A 12181-nucleotide genomic window follows, 5' to 3' on the forward strand; every position below is an offset into this window, starting at 1 on the left:
ATATTAATAATGAATTAAAAACCCGTTTTATTTTTGGTCCTTCATAATTTTCTAAGAAGTGGAATTCTGAATTTTCATGAGCCGCAAACCTTAATCATCAAAGTAAAACAGAAATATCACCCCATGTGGATGAGTTTTTAAACATAATCATTAGTAAAAATCAACTTCTTGATGATGACTTATTGTATTTTTGCTAATATGTTTAGAATACTATAATGTCTCTTGGCTAAATAATGTGTTTACTGTATATGCAAGCGTAAATAACACGTCGCGAGCGACGTCATTTTGAAACGTTGCAAAACAGTTTCTTCCGGGCCGCTCTTGAACGTCCCCCGGCTCTCATTGTGCAGCCGAGGAAACATCGGAAGGTTTCGACGACGTCGGTATGAAATGGCAGAAAGTGCCTGTGTCGCGGAAGCACCGAGATTAGGCTACGTAGGAGCTGCACATGTTTACTGTGGCGACCCCGGCCTGCTGAACTGAGAGCTAACTGGAGTGCGTCTGTTGGGGGGGGAAAACGTGGATTAAAGACCACCAGGATTTCCTGCCTATAAAAACCCGTCCAGCTCGCGTCTGAGGGAGGCAGCAGGCGGCGGCTGCTGCAGGTCGACACTGCTGGAATTAACCGGAGAGGGGTGAGCTCTGCGTTTAGGTTTTTTTTCTACCCGTTTTCTGCGTGGTATTGTCAGCCGTGGGGGAGAGGGATGGGCCGAATGGAGTTGCTCTAAATTAGTGTAGCGTTTAGGAAGAGCAGCACAGCAGGCAGGACAGGTCTGGCCTAAAGGCGAGAAGGCAGCCAGACTGAGTGACTGCTGAGAAGCACTCTACAGTTACATATTTATGTCGGCGCTGCGCACACTTTAGCACGAGCTCGCACCGTAAATAAACCCCGGCTCCTGTTTTTACTCATAAAACTATCATAATGTTGAGCTATAACGGTGACCTCCACTCAGTGCTCATATAAAGCTAGAATACCAGCTTCCATGTAAACACTGAGCACCAGTTGTTGCCTTTGAATACACCCTGCTTCCAGCAACTAGCATCAAGTTGACTGCCTCAACTTTGAATGTGACTTAGCTCAGTTGCTACCTTAAAAGCCGACACCTTTTGTAGTAGGTAATGCTGTAAAGGGCATGTTTGTGTAAGCTAGCGTAAAACGGAGCGTATAGTCAAGTGTTTGCCTTTTTCTGACTCAAGGCTATGTTTTTGTATGTTGTTTTGTAAAAGGTCAATGCTACACCGGTTCATACGTTTATGCTTCCCTAAACACAATTTGGTTTGGCGACCCAATTCCTGTTTCGATTATTTCATGAATAAATGGCTCATGCATAATGTTTCTGTTGAGGGCTAGTATGAAACTGAATGAATGTAAAGCAAAAATAACCCACTGTCGTTTAAATATAGTAACATATTTATCAGAATGACTGATTTCATAAATAGGCTTGGGTATGCACATTTGCCAAAATCATTAGTAGTTTTAAAATGCTGGCTATGCTGAATATTATACCCAGTTTTTTATATGGGCAGTTGCCCAGGGCGGCATTTGCAAACAAGGTACTCACTACAAGGTAAAACTGTCAGTTATACTGTCAATTGCTTTTATCCATATGCTATTGGTGAGAAATTTTCAATTGAGTTAACTACAGTGTCTGTAATCAATCAAAATTACTCACATTTTAATAAAAAAATTTAGCATTTTTGCTGCTAAATTATTGAATAAGTTGAAATATGAGCTCCACAACAAAAATATTTATTGTTTTTAATCTGTTATTTAGGTTTCTCAACTATATCATATTAGTGCAACGTGCTATTATACCAATAGCATTGAGATTTTAAGGGTGAAGGAGTTGGTCTTTGCTTAAAGAAGAGATCCATTTGGTGCCATTCTCTATATTTAACTCCTTTAACTAAAAGAAACCTAGAGATGTAGGTATTAACTTAGTGCTGCGCTCCACAGCAAAGAGAAAACAGAAAAGTAATTGAAGAACTCAAAACCACTTTTTTCTCGCTCTCCACGCACTTGTTGCCATAGCAACTGACAACAGCGCCACTATACGTTTCAAGATTCAACACCAAAGAACCCTCCATCATTTCCCCACACAAAGAACAGAACATTAAGTCCGTTGCAGTATTATGTTTTTAGGTTTGATGTTTATTTTGTGATTAAGTAATTGCTGCTGTAGATTAGCTACTGCTGCTGTTAGCTCATCTAACACAGTGGTGTTTGATTATTTAATTTAAACTCCTAATCTACTAATAATCTGCCAGAGTGTTGGTGTGTAGGTTGCCTTTTTTTTTTTTTTAACTGAATTGAAACGCACAGAATTCTGCAGCACATCTACAAGTTAAAGTTGTCAAAGTCAAGCTAGCAAAACTGACCTTCTTTCCTCTCCCTCACTATTTTGTTAAATTAGAACTTTTTCCTGACTTCGTTTTGTAGTCGTCATAGAGTTGACAATTAGTAGCAAAGCACCGCGTCCCTTCTTCTTTTATATATCACGCATACATTTAAGATTTAACATGTTCTGTTGATAACTCGACAGCTAACACCAATGCTAGTCATCATCAGCGAGCAACCTTTTACCATCCAGTGAGGAGCTGAGGGGTGTGACGTCACGCTTCAACTTACTTCAAAATGCGACACAACACATCAACTATTGAACTGTTTTCAGTAGTTTGTTCCTGACCGTCCACCACTCACTTCTAGCCTTTTCCGTCGACATCCTTCAAAGGACGCGGCACCTGAATTCGGTTGGACACACCCATCTTCAGTGTCGTTATTAATCAAGCTTGATCATAGCTGAAGCAAGCTGAGGTAGGTTTCAGCTTGCGTGTTGTCTGTGTTTCCAGTAAATGCATCTTGTTCCACTATTGATCTGAGACGCTTGTGTAGTGATGTTTTTGGCTCCATGCACTGCACACTGCTGCAGGGGAATGCACCAAGAAACCTGACTCCTGCACCAAAAAGTGAAAGGTGGCCAGAATCTCGGCATGCAAGCATCTGTAAAGATGTGTACTGAGTTGGTGGTTGAATGTGCCGTTCGTCCTTTGTCTGATCTGGTTGCAAAGATCCAAATACCGTAGAGACACGAACTGAGACACAAATTGCATGTCTCAGTTCAGCCAACAGTCACGTAGATTCATGGTCGGGTGTTTCTCTGTCCTGTTGTTCGGCCATCGCTGTGCAAACAGGTCCGAAGCTCACGTCTCGTGTTTCTGTGCAAATAAGACATAAGGTGGTAAAACAAAGTTCATCCTCAATCAAACAGCTGGGGATAATAGAAGGCTTAACTACAAACAAATACTTTTACTTTAATTTCTTTTTTCACTATGTAAAATTGATTAACATTAAGTCTAGGGATGTAGCTGACAGTTATTTTAATAATCGTTTATTCCATCTATTATTCTGACAAAGAAAATTGAAAAGTCTGCAGATTTTTCATTTAATCACTTCTGCCTTTTTATACAATATTAAAAAAAAATGTAAAAGATGCAAATAAACAAGTATTTAAATGTCTTTCTTTTTTAAAAATAAGAAAGTAAGCATTTATTGCATAAATTACAATAACATGAAATTCCTCTAGTGAACATTTTGCTCATTTGTATCAAAGAATGTATCTGCAGCTAAAAATACTCCTAACCTTAACATGTTAGAAAAGCTCAGGCCTTATGAAGTGTATGACTGATCTGGTGACTAATTTTTGGATTAACAGATTAATATTTGAATAACAAAAGGCTCTTAATAGGAGTTTCATTTGTATTTTGCTAACAGAATTTGAACCAAATGAAGCTAAAACTATAGCACCTGAGGGGTTCTGGATAACACATATTTAGAATTTTTTTCTCTCTTAAATGCAATATCTATACATTTTTGTTCAGTTTTGGCTTAATTACCACTCTGAGTGTGTTGTTCTTTCATCAAAATGTTTTTTTTAGACTCTGTATTCCAGTTAATGATTATTTGATTACTGAATTAGTTGACAGTTTAATTGATTCATCACAATTAATCTGATTCATTGTTTCAGCCCTGATTAGATCCTAAGAAGTGATCAGCAAAAGGACCGAGGCTCATGTAGAGGAATGATTCTCATGAGTGGAGCTCATCTGTGGTGTTGGACCAGACTTATGTTGTCATGGTTTTTCATCTTTAATGTGCATGGGGTTTATTGATCTTTTACTTTCAGCAGTTGGGTCAAGGTGTGAGTTAATTATTGCTTTTGACACTGACAGTATCTCTGAGCACGGCTCTTAACAGTCATCTCATCTGCATGCTGCTGCACCAAACCTGAATGGATCTAGATTAGCTGTGCACTGATTGCAGGTTTTTGGCCGATCACTGATCTTTAAAAAACCTGACCTCCTGATTCCAATTTTAGTCGATGCTGATTTGCTTTTTATGTTTGAAAAATCGCCAAATATTGCGACAAAGTATCTAAGTTTGCAACAGTGGACTGATTTTCACACTTTTTTGGGGGTAAATAAAATCAGTGGATAACATTGGTCTTCCATGAAAGTGTCTCCCACAGTTAAGGATCCCTATTTAAAGCTAAATAAACTCTGGCTCTTTTTCATGAAGTTTACAGAGACTTCATATTTCATTTGACTTGTTTTTTTGTTTTATTTATTCGTTTTGGATATTTAAAATGTCTTCTAGTTCCAGTGTTAAATGCTCATTAGAATTTAAATGTATTGATCTTTGAGAATATGTTCTTGCATTATCATGCCTTTATTATATTACTTGAAGATGGTCTCTAAACATCACCGCAATACCTGCTGGGAAAATTTATTGTCCAGCAAAATTTATCATGACAGGCCTAACTTCACTGTTGTTGACTTGGCTCTTTGGTCACTATATTTAACAGTTGTTTGGACAAATAAATTCCTAGTTTAAAAACTGCACTAATTTAATAAGCATAATATGTGGTGCTGCTTTCAGTCCTCACTCAATCACATTCAGTGGGTTTGCCCATTCAAAAAGTCTCCAAACAGACACATTTGTCAACAAGTCATTAGCGTAACCTTGTTTCAGCCAGCTCACCGGCAGTCCATGCAAGTGTCTCCCAGCTACGGAGCGATGGACAGCAGTAGCTGTAGCTGTCTCTGTTAGCTGTTCAGTTTAGCTCTGAGGCTTCATATCCCCACGGTAACGGGTTATCTCAAGGTATTTCTGTGACTGGGCAGCAATATTCAGACGCCATATGTATGTTTTTGGTGTAGACCTCTGACCCCTCACGCTGGGTTGTGTTTGGATATATCAAACCTCTCAGGTACATATATTGTCAGGAAGAGCACACCTGATGACTAGCCAGAGTTGTAGTCAACACAAACTGGATCTGGATGTTCAGGGAGAACTTGATGATGGCTGAAACAATCTATTCACATAAACATACTTTCTGCGGGGAGTAAATATATACACTCTTAATGTCGGCTATATTTGCTTTGGCATTTTCATGTCAGAAGTGATTCAGTTTCTGCGACAAATTAAGCTGACAGTTTTTGCTGCTTGTTAAAAAAAAAGAAAAAAAAAGGCTAAATGTGACATGAAGGGGTGTTGAGTTATATTATGTAAGGAAACTAACATGCTGTGGCAGAAACATCTCAAAGGTTAAAAATGGCGAACGTACCAGAATAATTAGCAGTCCCTTAAATGGCCACACATAGTAGCCATGGCTAAACGTTGAGATTAGCTATGAGAATGTGTTTTAATTGATTTTCTCAGATGGGGAAGAGATACACTGATTAGAATTGACTTCTGATTATTATTTCTGCAGCCGACAAGATGAAAAATGATTTTTGTAGCATGTCTGTACATTGCACCAAGTCACAGTCGACTTTGCATTTTCAGCATATGTAATCAATCGCTAAAGTTTGCTGGCTGCCATATTTGGTGGTACATGACATTGCTAGAGCAATGCTAGCAAACTAGAGCTACACTGATACTGATTTTTTAAGGAAGATGTCAATTATTTTGACATCAGTCTAACTGATCACCGATGTTTGCTGCCTTTTTTCCTTCTGTTCACCCCATGTTTGATTTACACAATAAAAATGACACGATTATATCAAATGCCAATTTAAAACAAGAATGGACAAAATGTAAAAAGGAAATATTGAAAATAAGTCAATGCATGATTTAAGAGTAGCAGTAAATAAAAACATAAATATAGAGAAAATAATTAAATGAAATGTTGCAGTAAATAACAATATTGCATCAAATGAATACTGAATATGAAAAAGAGAAAAACTATTGAAAACTGATCAAAAGTATATGATTGGGGAAGCAATGAAAATAGAATACTGATGTTACATTAGTACTGTTAGAAATAATAGAGAAATATTACCACATGTCACAATATATAATCAATAAGTCCACGAATATCGGCCGGCCGATGTATCTGTCGATCTCATAAGGCAGGGTGGTATCCGGCAGTTATTTGGGAAAAGGACAAGTTATTTTTTCACCAAGGTCAAGTTGTATGGAGTCAGAATGTCTTTTTCTAATTTCAGTAGTAGCTAAAAGTTGGTTGCACTAAACCTAAAGCGCCACATTAATGGTATTTTACAGAAGCTGATGCTAAAGAGCTAACTTTATTTCCAATTACATCTGTGTCAGGACCCCATCCTGACACATTGAAACACTGTGATTTCCACACTCCTGATCCCAGTACATATGCTCTACACACACTGCTAAAACATACCAGATCCAAAAAAATCCCCTGTGAAGTGTCCTCACTCTAAACTCGGCACTTAGAAATAAATTAGTTGTATTTTTTTCCCTTAACAGAGCAAAAGCAACAGGATATCAGGCCTGCTGTAGCTCTGATACCGAGAAAATGTGTGGAAAGTGTCCCTGATAAGAATGGACAAGGACTGTTTTTACAGCTGTTGCTTTCTTATCTGTGTTTACTCTTGTGTATGTCTTTTCTTTTTCTGTTTTAAACTAAACAGCCCCCTGTTAGCCTCATTCTGTAGGGGAAGATGACTGTGTTTCAGCTCTTTAGTGATGTGAACACATTCTCCGTCTCTCTGTGCCCCAGGACGGTTTTGCTTAGATGCACTTCTGATCTGAGATGAGGTGAATATGGCAGGAGGGAAGGGGGAATACGACGCAGATGAAGCCAAGCAGAAAGCATCACGCATCTCTCGGAGGAAAGGAGCAGGCAGAAGCTGTTCAGAACTCTTGCTCTTCATGTGTCACACCACGCAAATTCACTGGGTTTCACTGGGATTTTCCACCAGTGATCAACACACAGCATGGGATAGTTGCTAATTGGAGGACTGATATTTCAAATTGTTTTAGGAAAAAAAGATGCAAAGAGTTTTTGTTGCATTAAGAGTTTTGTCGAAGACTGATCACTCAGTGATCCTCAACAGACATTTGCTAGTCAGTTGAGGGTTAAACAGCTGGAGACTGACATGTTTGTCCATTTGTCTTTGCAAAATTATTTCAGGTCTGTGAGATTATGTACAAAATGTCTGTGTACAGAATTTTTAAGCATCAATTCTCAGTTGAATTAACACGCCAGCCTTAAGTCTTTTGCTGAGGGTGACTGGTTTTATTTAAGGATAGCCCTGTAGTAATCCTTCTTTCAGTCAAATCTGCCAATCCTTTATGTTCCTACTTAAGAAAAGCATCACTATAGCTGCCATGTTTGAAGGTGGGGATTGTCATGCGAATTTTAAAGGGACAGTGTTATGTTAAATTGACTTTTTGAGCTGTACATCATGTTATAATGCTATTCCTTCATCAAATACCTAGAGTGTTGCCTAGATTCTTTCATGCATGCTTGAGAAATCCTTTAATCTCCCATGGCAACCATTCAGCGGTCCAAGACACCTGGATGGACCTTTCAGTGTCTAGCGATCCATTCCGATTTTTAGAGTCATGATTTGATTGAGAAACGGTTTTCTATTCGAACGTTGTACAGATTCTGTCTAAATTAGGTGACTGAGAAGAAAAAAGATTTATTTAAAACAATTCAATAAGGTATCAAATTTCATCAGCCTACAATTAACAAAAAATAGGTTTGTGAATAAAATTCTGTAATTTAAATTATCAGTATTATGTTAGTTTAGCTGCATGGGTTTTTCTTAAATAAAAAAAAAATATCAAAGAATTCATCAAAATACATATGGTGGACAGACTTCTAGGGCGGATGAGTGGGCGAGTAATGTGATATGTGTTATACTAGCAATTAGGAGCGGCAAAGACAATTTAGACATTTAATTTTTCAGCATTTTCAGCCTGCTGGTAGAAGCACTAGGGTGATCCACCAGTGGTCCACCATGTTTTTTTTGTTTTGTTTTTTTTTTTCAAAAATGTTAAATGTTACAAAAATCTGGAGGTACACAGCAGGCATCATAATTTGGAAATAATAGAATGTGACTAATGGGCTGGTGCAGGAACGTTCAGTGCATCAACTATAAACATGGCTTAATCCATCTTTACTGTCACTGCTACTGATCTATAAAAAAACCCATTTAAAACAAACAACGCTTAGCCTGGTGGGGAGCAAGTGAAGCCTGGTGTCCCACCAGGCTTATAGTAGACTGGAGCAAACTCTGACTCTGAATCCCCAGGATTAGGAATTGTGATTCTCTATAGAATCGGTTATTTTCTGTACCTGTAGTTTTCAGAGCAAATGTTGCACTGCAATCAATCTTTGACCATCTTGTCAATTGACTGACTTTTAATCAGGCTGCTGCTTTTGTGTTGCTTGCTCCTGTCTTAACTGCTCCCGGGACTGGCTCAGATAAACTGGACCAACTAAAGAACTGGGGTTACCTATGAATAGAGGGGTGGGAGAAGAGGAAAAGACTTGTAGGTTTACTGATGGGAAAAGGGAATGGGTGGGGTAAGATGGCAGTATTCAGACAAGTCTCTGCAAAGCCTATATCTTCTCAGTTCAGTGCTCCAAATCCCACTAATGGTTTGTCATCCTCATACCCAGCATGAAACCCTGCTTCCTGCTTCCTGTCTCCCTCTGCCTGGGTCACTGCTCCATAACCCCAGCGTTTAGATTTCATGCAGACTACATGTACAGTTCATCTGATGCATTTCAGAGGCGCAGTAATCTCTGGAATTGATGCCGTTTTGGATTGTGTGCATGACCAGGTTGATTTTCTGCCATCTGAATCAGAGCTTTTGCTGGTGATTGTAGACTTTAATTGAGCCTTGTAGAATGAGGCCTGCATTTGCACATTTAAGGTTGATCATTTATGACAACAATTCTCTTTAAGGAGTTGGTTTCATCTACAGCATAAGAAATCCATTTCAATATAATTGCAGCTGCACCGATTGTTTTCCGTTGTGTCCGAGTTCTGATGTGATGTTCTGTCCTGCTGATTTGGTCCAATTTGACCTGTAAGGGTTGAAATTTGGGCCAGTACCGAAGTCTGATATTGATAGTGCTGTTACACCCAGTAACCACTATTCCCCGAGCCTTTAGACACCATAAAAAATGACTAAAAGGGAACAAGATGTAAATAAGCGTCAGTTGTTAATGTCCAGTTTTACTTATCGGACCGATACCGACATGTTAAACTATCAGCATCTATTGATTTCTCTCTAAAAGCTGAAGCTGATAACACGCATTTTTCTGAAAAATTATTTTTTGTTGTTTTTTTCCAAAATTGGGGCACTTTCTTTAAACAAATTTATTGTAGAACTTCACATTTGCGAAATTATATGGTCAATGGAAATGCAGCTACTGTAGCAGGAGCAAGACCTGACTTTAGTTGTGTATATGTGGAGAGTTATTAGCAATTAATACTTGATCAATAAAATAATTGCGAAGGGAGTCATTAAAAATAACAGGTGGAATAAAAAATCTGGAGGAAGGTGTGAGAGACAATTATTGATACCTTGAGTTTTTATAAGTTTTAAATCAGTAAAAAAAAAAAAAAAAATTGATCAAAATGTTTGTCCATCCTCGTCGCATCCACTGTGATCAATAATCCTGATGTAGCTTATTATTATATACGGGCCAAACATGCTGCTGATGCATGAAATGGGCTACTTACATTTTTTCCATGTAAAAACGTAACTTTGGTTTTATGTTGCGTTTCTATGTAACTTTGATACAAGTTATGTGAAAACTTGATTTTGTTTAAATCCAAAGGATCTTTAAGAATCTTGAATTGAGTTAAGTCCAACTTACAGAAACCCCGTGTTAAAGATGCTTTTGCTTTGTGAGGTACTGACAGACTGACATACCTGTCATACTGCTGAACCGGTGCCGGGACCCGGGCGGTTGAACTGGTTCTGTGTACAGTTTGTGGTTTTCCAGTTTTCCTTCTGTTCACAGCCAACAAAGCCTGAATACTCTAGAAAACACTGAGTGGAATTTCACAGGCAACGTTAACAACAATAACAACAAAAAAAGCTCAATTATCAACCAAGAAATCCCCAACAAATGGATCTGTACGATCTCTGTGATGTGTTTCTACGTTTCATGGTGCGTTCACTGCCACACGATGCTGACTTTGCAAAAGATGGGAAGCAAACTCTGCATCCACTAAAGCCAGTCAGTAAATGGATGCAAATTAAGTTTCTCTTTTTATTAATATCTTCTGTCATAATAGAGAATCATCTATGTTCAGCGCAATTCTTTAGTTTCACGGTCAAATAAAATATGAATGAATAATATTTTCACGGACTGGAGTTTAAGGTGCGACGGATTTTACAACAAAATAAACTGACACATTTTTTTAAAATATAATTTTAACCTTTTAACATAAAGAAAATTATTATAAGTAAAATATTTGTTTTTAAAAATATATATATTTAAGAGCAGAATTTTTTTTTCACCTCTAACAAAATCACTTGTTTTATCTCTATTTTTTTATTTTTTTATTTTTTTAATGAACCTAAGCGTATGCTCCGTCTCCACTGCAGATCTTGAGAGGCCTGCCCTTCTTGGATGCCCAGCCTCAGAGTTCTACCAAGGTTTCATCATGAACCGGAACAAGCGTGAAAAGGAGTATTACAGCATAGATGTGGGCGATTCAACTTTTACGGTCCTGAAGCGCTACCAGAACCTCAGACCTATTGGATCCGGAGCACAGGGAATTGTCTGGTGAGTCTGGGTTTCTGACAGGGACAAAAAACTGATGTTTGACGATATTTCAGTGTTCCTAACAAATATTAGCTCTTAAGTTCTACCTCTTGCTCCAGTGAATTGAATATTTACTGTTCTTTGTTATTGATACATTAGCAGCACACAAGCTACAAAGAAGAGCTAATGTGACTCCATGCCGGCTTCACCTCGTTCCTTCTTACTTAATGTTCGTTCTGAGAAGAAATGAAAGAACTATTAGACATTATAGATGTGGGTCAGTTCATTTCTATTTATGCTATGCTCTACTTTTTACACAAAACTTTCAGCTGAACATTTTGGTGAAGTTTTGCAGATGGTAATGGGGAAAAAAAAAATCATAACTAGCAGTTTTTTTCCTATTGTGATGCAATTTTCTATATACATAGGAGAGGCGTTCTCAGCATCCAGCTAAAGATGTGAGGGAAGACATGTTTTTGATAAGTGCACCAAAAAATAGGCCAGCTGAGTTCCTTCATTTTGGGAGATCATATTCAGTCACTTTTCAAATTAAAGCTAAACAGATTAAATATCTTAACAAAGGGGAAAATGTCCCTTTGTTCCTGGGGTTTTCTTTATTCTTTTGCAAAATAAATCAAAACATATATAAGAAATAACTGTGACAAACGGTAAATTTTATTTTTCCCAGATGCATCATTGCTAACTGCATTTTTTTCTCTTTTATTTCTGTCTCATCAGTTCAGCGTATGACCACAACTTGGAGAGGAACGTTGCCATCAAGAAGCTGAGCCGGCCCTTCCAGAACCAAACCCACGCCAAGCGGGCCTACAGGGAGCTGGTGCTCATGAAATGTGTCAACCACAAGAACGTAAGAGCTCCGCTTCTACCGTTCTAATCTTCCTGGTTTTAGCGATCACACAATTAAAGCTGACTTTAAACAAACAAACGTATATTTGAGGCAGCACAGCGTCCAGAGTGACAAACGAGTAAGATTCAGTAGAGAGGCCGAGATGTTCAGACAGAGTGAAGCTGACCCGGAGGGAATCTCTGGAAAATGTTAGCCGTCACTGTGCATCCCTCTAATTGGGCAGTATCTGTCTTCATTACAAAAACATCATCTACTG

General features: G+C 38.2%; 1 protein-coding gene across 2 annotated transcripts in view; it reads left to right on the forward strand.

The window, feature by feature from the left end:
• Positions 1 to 348: 348 nt before the first annotated feature.
• Positions 349 to 12181, forward strand: part of mapk8b (mitogen-activated protein kinase 8b) — a 31521-nt gene continuing 19688 nt past the window's right edge. For both annotated transcript variants that reach the window (XM_014997973.2, XM_014997975.2), the window contains exons 1-3: positions 349 to 635; positions 10898 to 11078; positions 11796 to 11925. In XM_014997973.2, coding sequence (XP_014853459.2) covers positions 10957 to 11078; positions 11796 to 11925 — 252 coding nt within the window. In that variant the 5' untranslated portion in view covers positions 349 to 635; positions 10898 to 10956. The remainder of the gene's footprint in view (positions 636 to 10897; positions 11079 to 11795; positions 11926 to 12181) is intronic.

The sequence above is a fragment of the Poecilia mexicana genome, unplaced genomic scaffold, assembly GCF_051168715.1.
Source record: "Poecilia mexicana isolate PSO_F unplaced genomic scaffold, ASM5116871v1 scaffold_19, whole genome shotgun sequence".
Lineage (NCBI taxonomy): Eukaryota > Metazoa > Chordata > Actinopteri > Cyprinodontiformes > Poeciliidae > Poecilia > Poecilia mexicana.